The following is a 22,944-nucleotide window of genomic DNA, read 5'->3' on the forward strand; positions in this document are numbered from 1 at the left end:
TCCTGCTGGGTGATGGGAGAAACAGGAAACCATGGGTGGGAGGGGGCCGTGGTCTTCAAGGGAGCCATCAGCAGCACATTCAGGGAGCTGTGAGCAGCCCCTCTAGCCCCAAGAAGAGGGTCTCCAGGAGAGAGGGTCCCACAAACACCCAAGAGAGGCCTGCAGGAGTCTCAAAAACTGGCTTCCTCTGCAGCCATTCTCACAACTACGTGTGGGAAGGCTCCAGGGAGGGGAGGGAGGAGCGACTGGAGAAAGACATGGAGCCTTGGGACCCGGGGCGGACTCGGGGGAGACTCAGCACAGCTCTGGGCCTGCAAGGTGGCCCCATGTCTTGTGAGCACTGGGTCCTGTCAGAGGGCTTGGAGAAGGTCTAAGAATCAGAGATACAGATAATTAAACAAATAATAACAGTGTATTAATGCCTACCAGAAATACGCAGGAAGAGGAGCCGCAGACCCTGCATGACTCAGCTGTGAATAATATTTACATACAAATAATGTGAACACAAATACTAGTGAATATTGCTCTGGTAAATATGTACGCTGGCTCTCAGTAGGGGACTGGGAGAGGGAAAGAATGTGCCTGTGTATTGGTGGCAGAGGGTAAGAGCCAAGTTCTTGTTCTTAGCAGGAAGTCAACAAAGGATGTCCAAAGCTGAAAACTCGACAGTAGTGTGTTGTTTAGAAATATGGAGGTAAAAGAGGAAGAAAAAGCTTAAAGTTCACATTGGTTTTCTTTGGGATAGGAGATAGGAATACAGTAGGCCTTATATTTATGACTACAGTTATACGTGTAACATTGATTGAAAAATTGAAACGCTTAATAAGGGAATGATGGAAGCCCTTCCTGGGAATTGAGGGGCAAAGTCCTCAGAAACCCGCCTCACTGTTCTCGGAAAGTGGGTTTCAGGGAGTTCAGGTCTCTGAGATGCAACATAGAGTGTTGGTTTTGATCAGAGCTGCTGTGGAAGATGCAGGCAGCTGGCACATCACAGCACAGCACATGTTTAAGACTCCCAAAGGCTGAGGGCGGTGGCTCGAGCTTATAATCCCAGCACTTTGGGAGGCCAACGTGGGAGGATCTCTCGAGTCCAGGAGTTCAAGACCAGGCCACGTGGTGAGACCTCATCTGTACGAAAAAATACATATTTTTTTCCTTTTCAAACCCTGCATGTGGCATGTGATGCAAAAAAATTTTTTTAAATCACTGCGGGGAGGGGGTGGTGGTACACGCCTGATAGTCCCAGCTACTCGGGAGGTGGAGGTAGGAGGATCGCTTGAGCCCGGGAGTTGGAGGCTGCAGTGAGCTAGGATTGCGCCACTGCACTCCAGCGTGGGCAACAGCCTGAGAGCCCACATCTAAACATATATATATATACATGTATATTTGTTCTTTTTTTAATTTAAAAACCCTGGGAAAGGTGGCTCTGGCAACACCAAGCTTATTTGTTACCAAGAAACCTTTTCTTAATCAGCACACCTTGGGAAAAGTTACCCTGGTTCATTGAGCACCTACTGTGTGCCAAACACCCGAACAACTCTCCCTCGATCCCATGTGATTCCACTTGGAGGCACCTGGAGCGGTCAGATTCACTCCCTTCATCAGGTCAGCCCGGAAGCTCCTGTCTCCAGGCTTCTGTGGCATGACGTCCAGCAACCCAGATGTCTGGCTGGGCAGATGCATGGAACGTCACCTTGCCCTTGGCTTAAGTGCTGCGTCCAAATTCACACAGAAACAGAAGAGTGTTTCCTGCCTGTCACTGGAGAGTCTGGGATGGAAAAAGTGCCTGGAGCAGGAGGGTGGGCGACACCGAGTACGTGCTGGGCCCAGGCCTGGCCCTCCCACTGCACACCCTCTGGGGCATCACACAGGGTTAGGTGATCGAATTGTTGACAAATGAGAGCCCCCCAGACCCGGGACCTAATAAAAGGCCTTTTGAGTTTTTGACCTGGAAGGACCCCACACCTAGGGCTCCCCTCCTGGCCGCCTCTTCCAGGCAGCCCCACCAATCCTTGCAGTGAGGAGTGTAGCTGAAGGGGCCTGGGGGACACGTCACAGGGTTCGATGGGAGAACTCGCTGACAGGGAGTGTCTCTGGAGTCCTCAGGCCCACGCCCACCAAGCACCAGGAGGAGCTGAAGAGGAGGGAGTCCCAAAGTAGGAGGAGAGGGATCCGCTCTGTGTGACAAGGTCCCCAAGTTTGAGGGTGGGGTGGGGACCAAGACATAGACCCCGAGGTAAAGCTCTGGGTCTGCACTGTGGGAGGCCCATTAGGGGCATCTTCCAGCCCACAGCCCACTGGCTAGGGTGACCTTCATTCAACACCTGCTATATGCCAGGCTGCGTCCCAGGCACTGGGGATATGGTGGTGACCCAAACTACAGCCTACAGCCAGAGAGCATAAAATAAGGGCAGTGCAAAGAATATTAGGGGGGTGACAGGCATACACGGTACGCAGCAGGAAGGGAGCAGGGAGAGAAGCATAGGGTCTGAGGGCCTTTCTCTGTGATGGGCGTGGAGGGCCCTGCCTGCCGCCTGGGGGTTCAGTCAGGCTGCCACTGTGCCAGGAACAGCCTGCAGGGAGCGAGGGAGGACACAGACCAGAGGACCGGCTGGCTGGTCCGAGAGACCAGCAGGAAGGTTCAGTGCAGGGAGGTGGCGAGAAGAGCCGCATCCTGGACTGATTTTTGAGGGTGGAGATAGCAGGAGTCACTGACAGGCTGGGTGTGGGTGAGAGAAGAGAGGAACTGTAGGCAATTTCTAGTTTGGAGTGTGAGCCACTGGAAAGACAGATATGCCGTTAATGAATGACGGGCAGGCGTGTGAAGGGGGTGGGATGAGAGCAGACTGCTGAGGTGTAGACAAGACACCCAGCTAGAAGAGGTGTGTGTGTGTGTGTGTGTGTGTGTGTGTCGGGGCCGGGGGTTGGGGGTGGTGCCTGGATACACAGTTCCAGGGCTCAGTGGGGGTGGTGCCTGGATACACAGTTCCAGGGCTCAGTGGAGAGGTCCTGGCTGGAGATGGGCATTTTTTCCCCAATAATTTTTATGGTAGTAAAACATACAGAACATGCAGTTTGCCATCTGAACCATCTTTAAGTATACAGTTTAGTATTATTCAGTCTCATAGTGTCGTGCAACCATCGCCCGTGTCCACCTCCAGAACTGGAAGGGGAATCACATAGTACTCGTCTGTCTGTGTCTGGCTGATTTCACCCAACACGATGTCCTCCGGGCTCATCCACGTGGTAGATGTGTCCGTGTCCGTCTTCAGGCGGACGCTGCTGCCCCGTATGATGGAACACACGTGCTTGCCCAGCCCTCTGTCAGTGGGCACTGGGACTGCTTCCGTATGGTGGTTACTGTGAATGAGGCTGCTGTGGATGTCGGTGTACAAATGAGATACAGAGTTTCGAGTGACCTGCATACAGCTAGTATTTAAAGCCACAAGCTGGGCCAAGGACACCAAAGAAGGGAGTGTAAATGTAGAAGAGACGGATGGAGGCTGTGCCTGGGGACGCCATCCAGGGAGCTGGAAGAACCTGCAGAGGAGACCGAGAAGGAGCTGCCAGCAAAGCAGGAAGAGACAGAAAGACGGAAGTCCCAGAAGCCAGGCGGGAAAGGAGCACTTCGAGGAGCAGGGAGTGGCCACTTCCGTGAGCTGCCGGTCAGGCCCCAACCGTCCCGGCGCTGGGGACCGATTCCTGGGGAGGGAGACTGGGAAGGCCGCCCAGCTGGACCTCTTCTTTAAGCAGTTTTGCTACAATGGAAGCAAACGGGCAGGAGAGTGGATGTGGGGGCGAGGGAGTTTATTTTTTAATAAGGAGAAGTCGCTGCATGTTTTGATGCTGTTGGAATGATCCCGTAGCGAGGGGGAAATTTGGGATCGATGCCATGATGGGGCGTAGAGCGCAGGGTGGCAGGTGTGGGCACAGGCCCAGCAAGCGGGAGTGGGATCCTTCTGCTCTGTGTTCTCAGGGACATACGGAGCAGGGTCGCAAGGAGTGAGTGAGGTTGGGTGAGGGGGTAGCAACAATTTGGTGGGGCACTGGCGTGGATTTACCGGGAGACAAAGCCTTAGCTTGAGGCCCCTCACTCGCAATTGGGCCTCGGCAATGTGTTTGCATGCTCCCAAGATTTTATAACATTTGCAGAAGTGAGATACTTGAACTGCAGTTGGTTAAAACTGTTCCCTCCTTCCATTCTAACTTCCCTTCCTTCATACTTCCTCTTCTGTTGGGTGATGTCGAGGCCATATGGTACTTTTGGGATCTGGCTAAGGGTAAGCAGAGTTAGGGACACGATTCGTTTGAGGTTAGTGGGATACACTTGTGCGGTTCACAGTCACTTCTGCATTTAGTAGGTCATTGCCAGTCATCCTGGGGTAGGGCTGGCTTCAAGAACATGCTTCTTGTCCACTGCCTGACACCTGGTGTCGTAACCAGAAGGAGCAAGGCCACGGTTGTATTGTGCTAGGAACGTGTCCTTCGGGACCTGGAACAGGGAGTACAGATTGTGGAGGAGAGATGAGGCTTGATATGTTGGAGCCGGAAGTCTGTGGAAAATTCTTCCCGCCAGCAGGTGTGTGAACGTAAACCAGGAAGACTTGATTCTCATCAGTACCTGCTCGATACAGACGTTCGCTCTTGTCAGGAACACGCTCGACGATGCTGCACAGTCAGAAGCGCACCACACTCCTGTCAGAGCATTAAAGATGAGTTTAGGAACACTGGGCGTGTTCTAGAATCTTACAGCTCAGACATGAAAGAAACTTGAGAACAGTTCCCCCACACTTGACTACAGTTCTAAACATTTCCATGACTGTGCCAATAAGAGTTGTGAAGATGAAAGAGACTTTTCTAAAGTAGCAATAATTCAAAACAGAGATCAACCACACTCGAGGAAAGATTGAGGGACCTTTCTATTCCTACATGATACTACAAGATCATTATCACGGGAAGGGGTGATGAAAGAGGACACAGCCAGGCAATGTAGGAACAAAGTGTGACAGATGTGTCACCACCAGTGAGGGTGAACTGCAGACATCTAGGGATTTGTCGACTTTAAAACGTGTAATTTGTTGTGAATTCTTTTCCCATTTTGTACCTAATTTGGGAGTCAGAATTTTTACTCTTTTTCTTAAAGGGGGGCTCCCAAACTGTGTAACCTTCCGGCCCTGTGTAACCTGGGGGAGGCTCAGAGCGCCACCCCCGCGGGGCACAGGCCTTCCGCTGTGTCCCAGGACCCTGACTTAGAGGCAGCGCAGTTGGGTCAGCTGACAAGACTGTCCTGGCGCAGGGGCAGGTGCTGATGTCTTTTCTGGTATAAGCTCCTTATCTTGTCCCGAGATGACACGTTGAGTGGCACTGGTCTGAGAGAGCGAATGAGAAACGTGGAGATGTCGTGATTGTTAAACGTTTTTCCCCTCAATTCTCTGGCGCTCCTCTTGTGGAAAAGCGGAGCTTCTCCCCTTGGACATGGGCAGGAGCGCGTGTGGTGGAGGTGACCTTCCTGGCCATGAGGCCACATCTGAAAGTGGCTTGAGAAGGCCCACCTGGCGCTCTCAGGCGACATGAGCCTTGGGAACACGGGCTGACGCGCAAGAAGTCTGGCCATTCACATGAGTAGGTTGGTGATAACCAAAGAGCGGAAAGTAAGTGACAGCGAGGACATGGAGAGGCTGGGACGCTTGTGTGTCGCTGGCGGCCGCCGCGGTAGACCCTCTGCCAGCTTGTCAAAAAATCCAACAGGGAGTTACCATGGGACCCAGCAATGCCACTGCTCGGCACACACTTGAGAGAGCTGAGAGCGGGACGCACACATGCCCCCAGGTTGCAGGCAGCCCCGTTCACGACAGTCCAAAGTAGAAACGACGCAAGTGTCCGTCACGGGGTGGAGGGATCCACAAAGCCTGGCGCAGTCCTGCAGTTCAGCCGTGAACGAAGGAAAGTGCTGACCTGAGTGGCAGCCCAGGAACCTCGGAAGCGTTGTGCAAAGGGAAAGGAGCCAGCCGCCAAGGCGAACATGCGTTCAGCAGCAGGGTGGCCAGCGCCGCAGGGACAGACAGCAGGTGGGCTGGCACCAGGAGCTGGTGGAGGAGAGGTTAAGAGCAACTGCCCAATGGGTGTGGGGTTCCCTTCTGGGGTGAGGAACGTGGTGATGAGAATGTTCTGGAAGTGGTGGTTGCGCAACACCATGATGTGCCAAATGCCACCGAATTGTTCATTTTAAATGGTGAATTTTACGTTCTGTGAATTTCACCTCAATTAAAGAAAAAAAATATTGCTCCTTTGAAGCCTCCATGCTGAAGAGACCATGTGGCGAAACCAGACGGAGGCAGTGGTGCCCAGGTGCCCAGCCGTGCACCAGCCGTACCCGTGGCCAGTGAGCAGGGCTCCAGATAACCCACCCCAGCCTTTGGGCTGACCTGGTGGTGCCAAGCAGAGCAGATAGGAGCCGCCCCTGCCAAGCCCTGGCCAAACTACAGGTTCCTCAGCAAAACAAATGTTGTTTTAGGCCACCAAGTCCTGTAGGGTGGTTCTGTGATGTCAAGAGGACTTGCAGGGAGCTCTCGGCCCCACGACGGTCATGGGTGGAGAGTGGGCGCAGTCAGCCAGGTTCCAGAGGGTGTTGCTGGGCCTCCCGGGTGGCTGTGCCAGGTGAGGATGGGACTAGAGAGCTGTGTGGGGACCGGATCGGGGAGAAGGCCCTCCTGGGGGGCCTGCCATGAGCAGGGACAAAGAAGTGTGTGACATCAGCAGTCCTGGTGGACTCAAGGCAGAAAGTGCAGGTAGGGCAATCGACGCCAGGAGGAGGGAGGGTTCTGGCACCTTCCATGAGGCCCTCAAAGGAAGACCTGCCTTTTCCAGGCTCCGCGGCTCCCTCTCCACTTGGTCAGCTCTGGCAGCAGGGAAGGGAGCCCCGGGCTTGGAGTCAGGATGCGGTTCTGGGCCAGCTCAGCCTCTCCCAGGCTGGCAGAGCTCTAACGGGGCCCCCGGCCTCTCGTTCCCCAGCTAGGGAATGTGGAAGGTTCCACAATCTCAGACCCTTGCCTGGTGGCTCTCGGCCATGACTGCCTTCAGAATCACCTGCGGAGTTTTTAAAGATTTCTGTGTCCGGATCCACCCCAGACCAAGACCAAGTCAGTCTCAGGGGTGGCCGGTCAGGGGTGGGTTCTTACAAAGCTCTGCAGGCAGTTCCAGGGTGCAGCCGGATCAAAGCCACACCCGAATGCAGCCTCGCAGCTGCCCTGCCACACAAAGGCATGAAAGCCTGAATCTGGAACCTTGCGACACTCGTTCTCCAACTGGAGCGCCCCGGTGTGCAGATGGAGCGAGTCCTGGGTGGATTTTCTCAGAAATGGCTTCCCATTTTTTCCCCTTAAATTTGCAGAGCCCATGGAAGCTGGGCGATGGTGTGTGATGGAGGACATCGGGCTTGGCCCCACGTGGTGTCATTGTCTTCTGTGGGTGTTTGGTGCTTTTCATAGGCTCCTGGGCACCTCCCTCCAGGCGGGGCCCTGGGGCACACCTCTGGCCTCCAGCAGCTGTGAGGAGAAGCTCGGGTTTGCCAGGAGCAGCAGCCCCCTACTTCTTGTGTCCTTGTCTCTTAGTGATCTGCTGCCCCAGGAGGGCCGTGGTGACAGGCGGTCGTCAGGGCATCACCGGGAACGGCACAAATACAGTAGACGTCTCACCACGTCTGTGCCTCGCTCCCACTGGCCCAGCTGTCAGGAGTGGCTGGGCCGCCACTTCTCTCTTGCGTTTCTGTCCCCCAACCCCTGCAGGCTCCTGAGCTGCCCCTGCCCACCTCAGGGCATCTGACCTGTGCCCTTGGCCCTTGGTCACATCTGCAGTGTCATCGGTTGGGATGGGCGCTTGTGGTCCCATGGTAGGGCCTCCTGGCTCGGGCCTGTCGCCCTGTACCCAGCGCTGCTGCCCGTCAGGCTTCTCTGGGTATCTCCCCAACAGCTTCCGGAGGCCAGCAGGGTTCCCCAGGGCCCTGCCCACTCCCAAAGGACCAGGCCTCTAGAGGTGACTCCAGATACTCTGAGGAGCCCACATTTCCAAAGGGGACCCAGATAAGACAGGCGAATCAGCTGGGAGGAATGCCCAGGAGTGGAGTGGACGGAGGCGCCTGACGGTGAAATGCAGTGTTAGGACTATGTTGTAATAAAAATGCGGGCAGAAAGGGCCACTGGTGTAGACCCAGAGAATGTTATCATCAGAACGGCTGGCGGCTCTCTCTCTCTTTCTCTCTCTCGCTCTCTCTCTCTCTCACACACACACATACACACACACACACACACTCACCACCTCCCCCAACGCCCACCCCAGGCTCATTTAATCCTCACAGTCCCAAAAGGTGTTACTGGTAGCTCCATTGGACAGACGAGAAAACAAAGACTGCTGAGCAGGTGCAGGGAAGGAAGGAAGCCCCATGGCGTTCTTTGCCCTGGAGCAGGTGGGGCCTGCCCTGGCGGAGGCGCGGCCACTCTGAATTGCTCGTGGGTCCGAGGAGCACTGTGTCATCTGTCTGTTGCGTGCTGGGTTCGATATGGAAACGTCCAGTCCAGCCTGCCTGGGGCTTTGGGTCACCCTCTGTTTCTTGGCCTCCACCATTTCCTGAGCTGCTGGCACCTTCTTGTTTTCCATTCTGTTTTTGTTTTGTTTTGTTTTAAACGATTGGTCTTTTTGGTCATTGCTTATGATGGGGAGAAGGGGGTGTAACATGCTCATCTTACCTTCTGCACACATTCCATTTTAGTCAAGACTGTCAACTTGCCCTCCAAACTGGCAGTCTGCCACCTGGAATTCGAAGTCCAAGATCTTTAAAATTAAACTAGGTGAAACAAGTAGAATGTTCTGGAAGTTTTGAGGTCTCAGCTAGGTGAGGAGACAATGAAATGTGGAGCCGCTTCAGAAGAGTCTATCCTTCCACGTCCTGGGCCAGTGAATCCTGGTGTGGGAGACGCAGGGTGGCTACGGGGCGCTGGGGGGAAATCCTGTCAATGGAAGAAATGCTAAGACTCTAGAGGTGGGCAAAGGGTGTCTTTAGAGTCTGTCGTCAGTCCCTACCAAAATGAAAGACCAGTGTGTTGGAAGGCTTGTAAACATCAGAAAAGGAAAATGGGGTCCCAGAGCCCACACAGGAGCTTACAGTGAGCCTCAGGGACGGTCCCAAATGTGGGCAACGCCAAAAACCACGTGAGGACCCACCAGAGCCGGATGCTGCCTGTGGGCCTGGCCAGCCCTCAGCCTCCTCTTGCTCGAGCCGGCCCTGCCTTGGGCTGCACTGCCAGCTGCGGGGACAGCCTCGGAGCCCTCAGCCCTCCTTTGCTGTCCCCTTTCGCCTCCCCAGGCTCCAGCTGCTTGGCTGCCCAGGGCTCAACCTACGACCAGCCCCTCTGCCTGGTCCCCTCCTCTAGGCTGTTGGTTCTAAACACCGGAGATGCCGGTGACCCCCAACCCCTCCTGCTAGCTGGGACCTCACCCATCCCCGGACTCAGGGTCCTCGCTGCTGACTGCGCATCTAGTCCAGCTGTCCTCAGCAGCACTGGGTGGGTTGTCAGAATCAGAACCAAGGGGGGCACTTAAGAATGTGACCCCTGGGTCCACAGCAGCCCCCCTGAATCAGAACCTGTCGGGGCGGGCGGTGAGCACATGTCACTTGGTCAAGTTCTCACCCACCACAGAGTTTGAGAACTACTGTTCCAGTCATCGAATGAAACAGAAACACATTACACCCTGAGGCAAACCAAAATTATCAGGTCATCCTGACTCGTTCTGGAGTCCAAATAATAAAATCTTAATGAGTCCTACAAACTGGGGCTCCCGGTGTTAACATGGTTTTACCCTGCTGAGGTCTGAAGACAAGGCATGATCCTCTGGCTTGGGATAACGTGAGGAAGTTGCTGTTTTTCCATCACAAACGGACTAGTGTGAACTTTAATTTGTGTCATTTTCTTTAGCTGCTTGTTGGGGTCTGTGTTTGGGGTTTCTAAGTCAGGCTCCCTGGCCTCCTCGCTCTCTGGTAAACCCAGCATGTCCAAAACCAACCACCTCCAAGCGGCTCCTTCGCAGCCTTGCAAGTCCGGAAAGGGCAGTCCCATCTGGGGGTCAGCCTTGCCTCTGCTGCTTCTCTCAGGCTGTGCGTGCAGCAGTCCTGCGGGGACCCCGCACAGCGGAGCCCTCCACCTCCCCTGCTCACAGCCCACTGCCGCCATGCTCCATCCTCCCCACCCCCGCCGGCGCCAGTGCACTCTCCAGGCAGTGGCTGGTGAGCCTGTCCCAGGGTGAAACCGATTAGGACCTCCTGTGCTCAGCACTTCCCACTGGTTCCCACCTCAGAGACAAGCCTGACATTCCACAAGGATCCATGAGGCCTCCTCACCCCCCAACCCTGGCCCGCCACCCCTGCCCCTCCTCCCCCACACCAGCCAGGAGGCATCGAGCCTTCTTCCCCTGGCCCCCGTCCTGGAAGTCTCTCCCAGAGGGCCACGGCTCTTGTCCCCACCCCTCAGGGCTTTACTCAGCTGTCACCTTCTCTGGAAGCCTCCCTGGGCCACGGACTTCAGCCTGCACGCCCAGCCAGGCATCCTCTCCCTCTGCACATGGGCTGAGCCACATTCACACTGACGCTGCTGTCTGCTCCCTGGAAGGTGAGGGAGGGCAGGAGAGGCAGCCTCCCTGCTCCGTCCCCAGCACTTGGGAGGCCGGGTGTCTGTGACCTGGGGCCTGGGGGGTGCGGTGGCAGGACAAAGCCCAGTGCTCTCTGGATTGGGTTTTGTCTTGTTCAACACTCACGTCAGCCAGTTATTGGCAACAAGTTGTCAGTTCTGGAAGATCGAAGCTAGGAGGGTGTGCTCCCGGGAGGATGCCTGCATCATTTGGAAATGGAGCACCTGACTTGGAGCCCCAGTGCTTGGCTAAAGTCACCAAGTGGAAGTTAAGTAAAAACATGGAGAGTCCCTAGTTTAGGTTCCAAGAAGAAATTTCACTGAGAGGAGCAGACCCCTGCCTGGTTTCCACGTGACAACAGCTCAGGAGGAGGCCAAGGACCCGGGTGGCCGGGGTCCCTCGCGTTCAGCGCGTGGAGTCTCGGGCCCCGGGTGGCTGGGGTCCCTCGCGTTCAGGGAGTGGAGTCTCGGGCCCCACATGCACCAGCAGAGTTGCTGGAGACTCAGGCCCAGTTGTGGGGCCACAGACAGAGGAGAGGGCACTGGATCCCAGACGGCAGGGCCCACAGCGTTCACACACCCAGGACGCAGGGTTGGGGCCAGGGAGAGCGGCAGCACCTGCAAGGGGCCGCCTCCTGGCTCACTGGTTCCCTTCCCCATGTCTCCCCTGGGCAGCAAGACAAATGGGGGAAGTTGCTACCAAATACTCATGGGCTCGTCAGGTAGAAGCAGCAAGACATGAGGAAGAAAGCAGCTGGGGCTGAGCTCAGAGCAGGAGAAATGACAAGGGAAGGGGTCTGGGTTCAAGGTGGTATTTCCTAACCCCCTAAAAAGGGCATCGAATAGGCCATGGGGCGGGGTGGAGAGGGCGCCACAGGAGGCGGAAGGGAGCTGGACGGCCCCTCCACGGAGGGAAGGCCCTGCAGAGCTGGTGACAGTGCTGGCCTGAATCCGCCCGCCCCGCCGCCCTGGAGCAAGCCCGCCTCTCGGTGCCTGCTTTGCTCCAGGCTGTCTGCCTCCCTCCACGAGGCAGAGGAAGCCAGCAGAGGCCTGGGCGGACACCCCTGAGTGCCTGGGCCTGCAGAGAGGGCTGGATGGCAGTGCCACATGAGGGCACTGGGGCAGAAGGGCTGACCCCGGCCTGGGCCCCCTGCTTGTCCCTGGGTGCCGAGAGGGGTTGCTGCAGAGTGACGACTCGAACACAGCACAAATCACCACTTTATTTCTAAGAGAAAGCCTGCATTCTCACACACACCGACTCGGGGGTTTCGAACACACATGGTTTGTACATCTGCCCACTTAGGTTGCTCTGCAAAATGAGGAAGAAGCCGCATCGTGCTCACAAATAATACACATTCCACACAGCAGCACAGCCTTTTGGGCGTCTTTGGAGTTTTGGGTGAAGCTTCTGGGGTTGCAGAGCCATCCCCAACCCAGGCCTGGCCTGGTCCCTGCCCTTGTGTCAGCGTGGACCTGGGAGGCACACACATCTTTACAGGCCCGGAAACCCCAAAGGCTGGGAGGTTTTTGTCCTCTGCTGAATCCGGATTTGAGACAGGCTTCACAAAAGCAGCTTTGGGCCGAGCTCCAGGCCTAGCCCTGAGGACCCCTGGCCTCCTGGAGCCCCTCCAGAGGCTGCCCGGCCAGTCTCTCGATTCTCCAGGCACTGGGGGTTGGGAAGGGGTGGGCTCAGGGACACAAGGACCAGGGAGAGTGTGACGGGGAGGTTTCTCGCTATTCTTCCGAGCCGGTGCAGCCTCTCTGAAGGTCACTGTGGAGGGCGCCCCAAGGCCTGAAGTGCCTTAGGGAGAGGTCACGCCCCACAGACCTGGAAGCTCTGCCCCAGTTTCCCCCAGCCTGGGCGGCTGGGCTGTGCTCCCCACAGTCTTTACTGGCAGCACCCTGCCCTGCTGATCCCAGAAGCAGCTGATTGAGGGGCCTGGGAAGACCCCATGGCCTCCAGCAGGTCTCAGAATGACTCCTGTAGTGGTTAGGACTAGGGCACTGGCCGCACCCTCAGGCCCGGGTGGGAGATGTGGGCTGGGAGTAAACCCAGGAATTTAGGACTAGCAGCAGCCATCAGGGGCTGTGGTGCAGGAGCAGCCATCAGGGCAGCACTGGGAGGCAAAGGCCCTGAGGGAGACCAGCTGGTGCCGTCCCCTCCCAATTCCGCTCAGATGGGCACCCTCGCCTTCCTGGGACATAAACCCCTGGGGCTGACGTGGTGGGGAGCAGACAATTTGGCAGCAGACGGATGGACTAATATCAACGTCTCCAGTGACGCAGGGCCCAGTCCCTGCCCTGAAGGCTGCTCAGCCCCTCCGGCCCACGTCCCGCCTCGCGATTCCTCCTCTGTGCCAGGGCCAGGGCCTCTGCTTCGGTGCCTTCCCCCTAGCGGGCGACTGTTCGCTGGCTTTCAAAGGTGGCACTTCTCAGCTGTCAGAGCTGCAGTGACAGCCTTGGGGAGGCTGAGGGGGCCCTGTCAAGCAGGGGACACTAGTGGGGACAGGTGTGTGGCCCCTGGCTGCAGGGCCTCCTCCACCCTCCCCACTCAGGGCTATAAATACTCATGATGCAAATGGTAAATGCTCCCAGACATTTATCATAAATTACAGGTGGATAATTGTGAGTCTTTAGGCCATGAGGCCTCTTGGGGAATATTTCCGTTCTTTAAAAAAAAGGAGACACCAAGCCAACGGGGCAGGACGGCCGTTCAGCCTGGCTTGTGACTGGAAGCTCGCTGGGTGCAGCAGACTGGCGTGGGAGAGGCCAGGGTGCTGGGTGAGTCGGAGGCTGGGCCAGGGAGCACCGTGACCAGTGGTGGTCACTGAGGAAGTGAAGGATGACGTGGGCCCAGGTCGGAAGCAGCCAGAGCCAGATGAGGGGCACCTGGCCCCTTCTGCGAGGTTGGAGCATTATACCAGGAACAGGTGTTCCCTGTACACTTTTTTAAGTGAGTAAAGAGAACAGTGATTTTCAAACAAGGGTGTGTTGGGGAGGGTGTGGGGGGCTCTTCCGTGCACCTGTTCCCTGCCTCTGCATGAGCCCAGGCACAAAGTCCTAGCTGGAGGGCCGTGGAAGCCTGGGGCCGGCACTGTGCAAAGGCTGGGTAAGCATGCTGTCCCTCAGAGCGTCCTCAGTGGTGTAGCCAAGAGCCAGGAAGGGCATAGCCTCCTCCTCCCTGCTGGAAGCCAGAGACCTACCACAAAGACAGACCTGCTGCCTCCACCCGTTCTCTCTCTGCCTTGCCTCTGCAACTGGTCTTTCCTCCAAGCAAACCTTTTCTGCCCGCTTCACCATTCACTCTGCAAATGACTGGGCCTCCAGATCCCGTCCAGCCGCAGGATCGACTGGGTCCGTGTCAGCGAGAGAGATGGGGCATTCCAGTTGTCCTGCATGTCCTTTCAACCTTCTCCTTCCCTCTCTTCTGGAAACTGAGCAAACACCAGGCACTGGGACAACTTCTAATTTAATATAATAATAATAAAAGCCACGGTGGCACAGAACCATGAACTGCATTTTACATTCCTAACTGAACTTCCTGCTGGGGCTGTTGTCAGGATAAACATGCAGAATCAATGGCTGCAGTTGCCAAAATAAATGGAGCATGCCCACCTCTGCCGCGGCATCGCTGCAGACCTGCCCGGCCCGGCCCGCGCCCGACCTGGGCGTCGCTCGGAGGAGCTGGTCACCACACAGAAGGCAAGATTAAAATAATAACACTGACAAGCAAGCTCTAATGAGGAAAAACTCCTGGAAGGAGGCAAATTTAATTTTCTTTTCCTCTTTTGACACCTTTCTTCCCTGTCCAAAGGGAGGTTCTTAATTGAAGTCTGTGAGGGGGACGCTCTGTCTCTTTATTACCAAGTGGCCTCAGTACACAGAACGCTCGCTTTTTATTGTAGATTATACCTTCCTTTTCCCCCTTGGCTCTGGAAAGGATAAGTGATTACAATTTTGTTATCTTCTAAATTAAAAAGAAGGTGAAGTTGACTGGGCTGGAGCCGTCTGCACAGCAGTTTGACAACTGGGGTGACAGCATAACTACTGGGCAATTTTTTGCACAATTCAAAAGCTTTTTTTCTCTTTTTTGCCAAGGAATCAGTCTAACAAACACATCCTACCCTTGCTGAAAATAATTTCTTTTCCCAACTCTTCTAGGAATAAAGCACTTTTAATGTATTTGTCAGGAATCGACACTTCATTTAATAAGGTTTAAAAAGTGACAATTTAAAGAGCAATTGAGAAGAGTCCCACATCCATCATGGCTCGCGCTTCTAACTAAAATCAAAAGAATGAAAGCAGAAAAAGCACTGAGAAAATGGCAAAACGTGTGAGGGAGAGACGGGGGGCGGGGGGCTGTTCAGAGCTGCTTCAAGTCCAACAGTGCTTGCAGCGGCTCCTGTGACACTGCCCTGCTGGGTCCTGGCTGCAGGGACACAGCTGCTGTGAGGCACACGCCCTACCCGCCCGACACTCTCAGTCCACCCCAAGTGACCCTCCCCAGAGCTGCTGGAAGGTGACTTTGAAGGCTTTTTCCCCCAAAAGCTCCAATGAAGTTGCCTTTCTACTCTCAAAAAAAAAAAAAAAAAAAAAAATCATGATGAAAAGTGAAGGGTGGGGGTGCTGGCCACCTCCCATTTCTTTGCCTGGGTGGTGGTGACCACGACGCCCTTGTGTCCTTTCCGTTGGTTACTGAGGACCATTGCCCTCATAGGCCTGAGCCACAGGCACCCACCCGTCAGCCTCACCTGCCACCCCTCCTCATGTTGGCTTGTTGCCTCTGGGGCTGGCCCGGGCATGGGGGAGCCTGTCTCCCCGACCAGGGGCTTGGCCATGTCTCCTTCACAAGTCCCGCTTCCCACGGACTCAGCCTCCACTCTCTGCTGGGCTGAGGGCTCTGTGGTGCCCAGGAACCCTCCCAGCCACTTGCCAGCCCATCCCATCATCTGCACTTGCTTTTAGCTTCAAGTTTTTAGGTCGCTTTGGTCCAGGTGGCCCAGGGGAGAAGTGCTCTGCAGGACCAGCCAGGCTCCGGGGAACTGCAGGCTCCGGGGAACTGCAGGCTGCCTGGGGACTTTCTGGTAGCTGCTCACCTGTCCCTGTTCCCTGGAGATGAGCGCCTTGCCCTGGTGTGTGGTGTGACACACCTTGACTTGGCCTCCAGACCCAGCTGAACACACGAGAAGAGTTCCTGCCCCATTCAGAAGGCCCCCTGGGGAAGGGCAGTACCCCTCCAGCCCGGGAAAGGAGGTGGACCCCAGCCCGGTGTCCTTCCAGAGTCCAGGGCAGGCTCCTGGCAAAGTGAGGGGAGGCGAGCTGGCAGCGCGGCTGTGGGGGAATGAGACTTTGCCCTGAGTCCTCACCAGGGACATCCGCTGTTCGTGCTGCCCCATCTTCCCCTGACTTCTCTTTATCTGATGATAAGGGGCATCTTTAAAGTGCCGGAAGCAGGAAGGACAGAGATCTGGAAGGGCATGCCCCAAAGGAAAGAATTGCCACAGGCCAGGGAGCTGCAGATGTGGGTCTAGGGCCGAGGCTTTGAAGCGTGTTCCTTTTCCGACGCGAGGCCGAGCTGCCAAGCTGCTATCTAGTTCCCGGAGCACAGGAGGGCTCTGCGTGCTCTGCGGGCAGGGGACTGGAGGGTTGCAGATGCAGGGCTGGGTAGCTCCTCCAGCCTCCCACCAGCCCACCCTCTCTTCCCAAGGTCAGCAGCACGCTGCTCCAGGCCAGGAGCCTCTGGACAGGGGATGCCCATGTTTAAAAGGAAGCATGTGAATGGTTCTTTCAAAATGTTTGAACTCTGCCCTTGATATGACTGATCTGGCTCCTCTGTCCCCATCTGGGTAGAAAACACACTGGGAAGGAAGTGCTGAGTGCGCAGGAGCTCTCTGGCTAATTGGCAGCCTGGGGCTGGGGGCTGACAGCCAGCGCCCCCACTGGGAGCGGGCGCCCACTGTTCCTTACAGGAGCCTCCTCCCATTAGGAAATGCCTGGCACCCCAGGGTGTTCCACTCACCCACACAACAGGGAGTGGCAGAGAGCAGAGCTGAGGGCATAGGAAGCAGCTCAGCCCTGCAGCCGGAGCCACTGAGGAGGACGGAGAGCGGCAGAGCCTGGCTTCTCCCCAGGAACGTGTCCGCCCTGACCCAGTGGCCCTCTGATGTCTGCTGTCCTGTGTTCACACGGAAAGACAGTCTTCCAATTTAATCATGCAATTTGATGCTACCCTACTATTTCCATATGGACAAATAACTCAAAACCAAGTTAAACTGGGAGGAAGCAGCTGACCTGTTGGCTCTTTTTGGAGCGCAGCTGATATGTCTTTGACACACTGAAAGGAAACTCCCACGCCCTCACCCTCCTCTGATCAGGGTTGCAGGTTGGCGCCAAGGACCCAGGGACCGCGGTGCTGCCCATGTGCCGTGCCGTCCTGGGGAGACTCCCAGGCTGATGCTGATGGCGACAGAGGCCGGAGCTCTGGGGACAGCAGAGGCGCAGGCAATGATGTGTGCAGTTACCCAGGGCAGGCAGCACTGGAATGGAAATCACTAAGTAAGAGACGGAGCCAGATCAAACCACCATCATCAAATGAGGTCCTTTCGATGAGGATTAGGAGAAAAGCTTCTTAGAACTGCTATTTTTCAATCCCCAGTTGAGTACTGCGGGGTGGGGGAAGCACGGAGTCCCAGATCTGCGTTCCCGACGCTGATGGGCAGGTGGCTGCCTCTCCAATGCTCCTCCACTAAACACAACTGGAAGGGGCGGCTAAGCCATGGCAGTCCCCGGCAGGTCTGGCCATGCCAGAACTCGGTATATGTTTATCTACATAGACTTCTGAATAGTGAATTAGCAGCGCACATAGTAACTATTTCCTTGTCAGCCTCCCAAGCTTAAAGGCTGGATCCGTGTCAGGAATGACAGGTGAATAACTCAGCCACGTGAGTGACTATTAACTCCAGTGTCCACAGGTTGATTTGCTCGTGTGCATTTGCGGAACTTCCTCTGTGGCCCAAGTGCCAGGATGAGCCACATCCGTGTCTCATGTAGGAGACATGCATGATGGGCCTCTGTTCCCCCAGGCTGAACCGTTCAAAACCAAGGAAGGAAAATTATAGCATCAAAAGGGATTAAAACTAGTGATTTGCTGCTTGAGCATTTCAAATAGATCTGGAACACGTATGATTCACTGAATGGAGAATAACTAAGAGAAAAACAAAATCATTTAGTTGCCAGGGCAATGTTTTCCAGCAGAACGAGCACTCTAAGGAAGCCCGTTCCTAAAGGGCGCCTCCAGGCAGCAGAGGCCTGATGCTTTCTCCTCCGCCTGAGTGTTTGTGTGCCATTTCTGTATTCCAACACGGGCCTGTCTATGACCCTCCTGTTCCCTGCGCCTGGGCTAGATGAGAGAGGTAGGGTGTTAATGGTGGACTTGATGAAGATTGAAGACCCATTTTTTCCCCCTCGAGACCAGCTGATTTGGACAAATTGAGAAGAACAAAGCAGCCCCTTTCTGTCCTTGGGAGGAAACCTGTTCGGTGTCTGCTTTCGCAGCTCCTCGCTGGAAAGGGGCAGGGGCGGGGGCAGTCAACAGAGACCCCTGCTCAGGGAGGAGACCGTTTCCTGCCGTCGCCCAAGCCCACCAGTCACACCAGGCCCGCTGCCTCCTTTATTGGTGCTGCCGGTTGGGGGAGCGTGAGTTGGAGCCTGGGCTGGAGGGTAGTGAGCTGCCACTGGGCGCCCGCAGGGCATGGGAGTCGAGCTGCTGACCGGCCAGACTGGTGTCCCCTGTCCCCGATTCCTCGCTATTTTCCTCCTTCTGGCTGCTCTGCTGCTCTGGACACTCAAAGTGGACACAGTGGAACACCTGGGAGAGAAGAGGAAAAGGCCCATGAGTGAAGGGTCAGCATGCGGCCCTGGAGCTGCTGCAAGTCGGGATCCTGCCCTGCCCAGCTTGGGGGCTCCCACGAGGGAGTCAGAGGAAGTCCTTCCCGCTGCCCACGCCGGCCCGGCGCAGACACCTGATGGCACCGAGCATGCCGTAAAGACCTTTTCATCAGTCAGGATGAAAGGAAATGAGCCAGTGGCCCCAAAGTTACACACACCATGACATGGATTCCTACAAAATGTTCACACTGGATTATTCCGTCTTTGCTAACCTTTGTCTAATGGGTTTTTTTCTTTTTAATTAATTTTTGTATTTGGCAGTTGGGTTATAAGTCAACAGGAGTTGACTGTGGTGGTGGTGGTGGTTCAATTCTGTGAGGTTGTGGAAAGGTCCGCAGATAACGTCCACCCCGTGTGGCGTCTGCGCCTCCTCCCCGTGCCCGCGTGGGCTGTCTCTGGATACTCTGGTTTTCTCCCGCGTCCCGAAGCCGTGCACATGAGGTTCATGGGTGCGTCTGCAGGGCCCTAGTCTGAGTGCGTGTGAAGGTGTGTGAGCGTGCCCTGCAGTGGGACAGTGTCCTGTCCTGAGTTGGTTCCTGATGCATAATTCTCCCTGGTCCTGCAATGGTTGAGCACAGACCCTGCCAAGGCAGCTGTGCTGGGGAGTGGACTTCAACCTCATATGGCTCAAGCCAGCCTGGAACAAACGCCCCCAATGTGTAGAAACCAGCCACCTGGCCGACAGTCACCCTCTAGGAGCTGAGAGAAGTTTGCGTACCTGACAGCAGGTCAGCCTGGAAGCACCATGAACTCTGTGCCAACACCGGGCCAGCACCGTGCAGACAGGGCACAGCACTGAGCTCAGCGCCCCGCAAGCAAGGGTGAGTCACGGCCCTGACCTGGAGAGTAGACAGTGTGCTTCAGGGGGGACCTGACGTGCATGTGTGAGCTGAGGGGTGCAGGAGAGAAGGGCGGGATGGGGGCTCTCGTTGCCACAGCACGAGCATGTGTGCACACGCATACACACATCCTTCTACCATGGAATCAAGTTCACAGAGACAAATGTAGTATCAACTGCAGAATTATATTGAAAATATAAATTCCATGCTTACCTCCCTGCATCACTATCTTTTCCATATTTCCACTTCAATTCATTTATTGACCACTGTTTTACATTTCACATTTCCTCATGTGAACACTGAGACCGTGTCTTCCTGGTGTGTCCACTCTGTTTTGGAAGCTACCATTTTCTTTTAGAGGGAGCTGATTTCTCTCCTTACCGGGCAGGGTCTCAGACCCGGTCCTTGCCTCCCGCAGAGCCCTCACTGCCTCACGGCTGCAGCTGCCCCTACTTAGCCGGTGTCTCCCTCCTTTTCCTTTCTTTCCTTCCTTTTTTATAAAATCTCCTTCTGTGGGTCCATCTGCAGGGCTTACCAGTCAGCAACCGGAGGGGCTAGGTCCTAGGGAAGGCCTTATGTGGAGATCTGAACACTACTTGGGCCATCAGCTCTGCCCTGGGCTAGGCCGTATGAATCTGGGAATCATCCTCTAGGTAACAACCATTAATCCACTCCTCCATCAGCTGCACATTCTTGCAGTTTTTCAGTAACAACACCGCCCTGGGCATGTTGGCCACTCGTGAATCACTTGCCTTATGAGTGCTTCTCCTTCCACGCCCAGGGATAGGTGAGGTCAGGCTCTGCAGGGCCAGGGCACACCCTGAGAGTGCAGTCCTGGTCCTCAACACACCCCCCACTAAAGCTTCTCGTAACCCAGCAAATACGCCGTTCTCTTTTGCAGTATGACCCAGAGCCATATTCTGTTCCCATGCCCACGCACAGGACTTTTCAGGACAGGCTGCGTTTTACTGCTCCTTCCCCCTGCTGACACAGGAGCTCTTTATCCTGCCCCATCATGTTCTTTAATCGGTTATTTGTGTAATCCCTGCTCTCCCTGCTCCGTCAGTATCTCTGGAGGCCGCTCCCCAGAGCCTCAGGCTGACACTAATCCTAGAATTGACTTACATTTGTCCTACTCCTTATTACCTTTCCTCAAGCTCGCTCCTCTGGCATTGAATGGTTTTTCTCTCCTTTTGCTCTTGCAAGGTTCTCTACAGTCCTGTTAATTTCCAGGCCAGCTCTTCCCCCCTCCCCCGGCCCGCACGCCTTCAGGGTGCCTCCTGCTCCGTGGCCCACCCCGCTGCCTGCCTCCTTCTACTCATCTGTCAGCTCCGATCTGACTCCAAGACCAAGACTTAGTCGTCCTTCTACCGACTCGGGTTCTTGCACAAGAATAAACAAATCGATAAAAACCCTGGATTGAGAAATAAAGTTAAAAAAGACCTCAGAGTGGCCTAGTGTTCCAGCTTGCTCTTCAGAGCCGGCCTCCCACCGGAGGAGGGATCAGGGCGGGTCTCTGCTCCGCACTGTGCTGGTAAGAGCCTGGGAAGAGATGCTGTCTGTGGTGAGCATGTGATAGACATTCCACGACCCGACCTGTCGGTGCCCTGCTTCTCACTCTACTTCTCATTTCCAGCTGCATTTATCTCTTGTCTAACTTGGGCAGTGGTAAGGGCACAACTGTGTTTAGCCCATTAGCCAATTTGTTTTCAGTTAATAATGCAAATGGCTGTTACTCCCAACACACCTAACAAGACTGACAGCCAATCTCAACTGTTGCTGTGTTTTCCTATGGATATTTCTCCTAAAGAACTCCTAACTGTCTCTCTCCCTGATGCCACTGAGCTCACAGCAGGCTCTGCCATCAAGTTAGGGGACTCTAGAAGCCCCTGGAAGCCCTAGGCCTTAATTGCCTGACTGAGCTCCCTGTGGCTCTGTAAGTAACTGGGGCCATCTCAGAGCTGCGTCCCAGTCTGTGGCCCCAGAATCCCAACTAAATGAAGTGCAAGTGCAGTCTCCCTGAGCATCTCCACGAGGCCACGCAGGTGCTGCCAGATTCAAAGGCAATACACAGGCAGGAGTTAACTGTATTATATCACAAACTGTGTGGCGAAGATTCTAAGTGAAAAAAGAGTGTTTTTACAAATGGATAGGCGGGTGAAGAGGCAGAGCATGCCATGGGTGGGAGTGGGCAAGCTATAGGTGACAGGTGGGGAGGGAACAGCCTCTGCACACAAACAGAGCACAGGATGAGCGTCACATATGCAGCAGACACGGCCAGAGGATGACGCTGCACGCGTAAGCAGGGTCAGGAGGTACACACATACCACAAGCATGAAGCACCTCCTACGTGCCTGACTGGGCGAGGTCCCAGCTGCCCTCAGAGTGTGTACAGTCCAGTGAGGCCAGCAGTCACATAAGCCAGGGAGAAGGAGCCCCAGGGGCATAGAGGAGTGGGACCCAGCCAGGTAGGGAGTCAGGGAAGGCTTCCTGGGGGAGGAGACATCTGAGGTGAGTCTGGAAGGAAGAGGCAGCCAAGCTAGAGAGGATGGAGAAGGGGGGACTTGGTGTGGAAGGAAAACAGGAAGAACTACACAGGTTCTCGTGGCGACAGAGCAAGGAGGGCCTGGGAGCAGCAGGGTGTGGGTTGGAAGGGTGGGAGCAGGGGCCACACCCAATGGGATAGGGTGAGGGCCTGGCCTGGAGCTGGGCAGGGATCCTGATACTCTTGGACAAAGGAGACTATTTATTTATTTATGAGACAGAGTCTCGCTCTGTCGCCAGGCTAGGATGCAGGGGCGCTATCTCAGCTCGCTGCAACCTCCGCCTCCCAGGTTCAAGTGATTCTCCTGCCTCAGCCTCCTAAGTAGCTGGGACTCCAGGCATCTGCCACCACACCCAGCTAATTTTTGTATTTTTAGTAGAGACGGGGTTTCACCATGTTGGCCAGGATAGTTTCGATTTCTTGACCTTGTGATCCGCCCACCTCGGCCTCCCAAAGTGCTGGGATTACAGGTGTGAACTACCACGCCCAGCCTAGGAGACTCTTTAAAAACGAATCTTTCTTAAACTAAAAAAGTTATTTAAAAAGGAATATACGTTTGTGGCGACAAATTCAAATAACAAGTATTTTAAAAAACTAGATGACAACAAACCTTTAAACCTTGGAATCCCCTGATTTAGCAATTTGGAAGCAATAGGAAGGAATCATTTTCAAATTAAGAAAGAACAGAATCTGGTAACAGACTAGATGAGATTGATAAAGAAAAGAAAAGGGCCCCACAGTGACTGTCGGGGTTCCCTGGAAGGGACGGGGACAGGCATACTGTGGTGCTACAGAAGGTGGCCAGCAGCAGGTCCGGGGCTCCCGGCACAGCAGCGCAGACCTGCACTCATGCCAAGGACTCTCACAGACCCTTTCCCTGCGATGATTTCACTGAGTGCAGACTCCAGCAGGTGCGCCCACAGTGCGGCCCCTGCCC

General features: G+C 55.2%; 2 protein-coding genes across 4 annotated transcripts in view; both read right to left on the reverse strand.

The window, feature by feature from the left end:
- The window catches only part of CCDC167 (coiled-coil domain containing 167), a 699,343-nt gene extending 680,344 nt beyond the window's left edge, over window positions 1-18,999 (reverse strand). The window contains exon 1 of one of the 2 annotated variants that reach the window (XM_050787894.1): window positions 18,996-18,999. The gene's annotated coding sequence lies outside the window, so the exon portion shown is untranslated. Of the gene's footprint in view, window positions 1-11,810; window positions 11,815-18,995 lie in introns of those variants that run through there. The other variant, XM_050787886.1, reaches the window with a different exon arrangement.
- The window catches only part of BTBD9 (BTB domain containing 9), an 820,757-nt gene continuing 813,891 nt past the window's right edge, over window positions 16,079-22,944 (reverse strand). For both annotated transcript variants that reach the window (XM_050787637.1, XM_050787636.1), the window contains one exon: window positions 16,079-18,543. In XM_050787637.1, coding sequence (XP_050643594.1) covers window positions 18,346-18,543 — 198 coding nt within the window. In that variant the 3' untranslated portion in view covers window positions 16,079-18,345. The remainder of the gene's footprint in view (window positions 18,544-22,944) is intronic.

The sequence above is a fragment of the Macaca thibetana genome, chromosome 4 (genome assembly GCF_024542745.1).
Source record: "Macaca thibetana thibetana isolate TM-01 chromosome 4, ASM2454274v1, whole genome shotgun sequence".
Classification (NCBI taxonomy): domain Eukaryota; kingdom Metazoa; phylum Chordata; class Mammalia; order Primates; family Cercopithecidae; genus Macaca; species Macaca thibetana.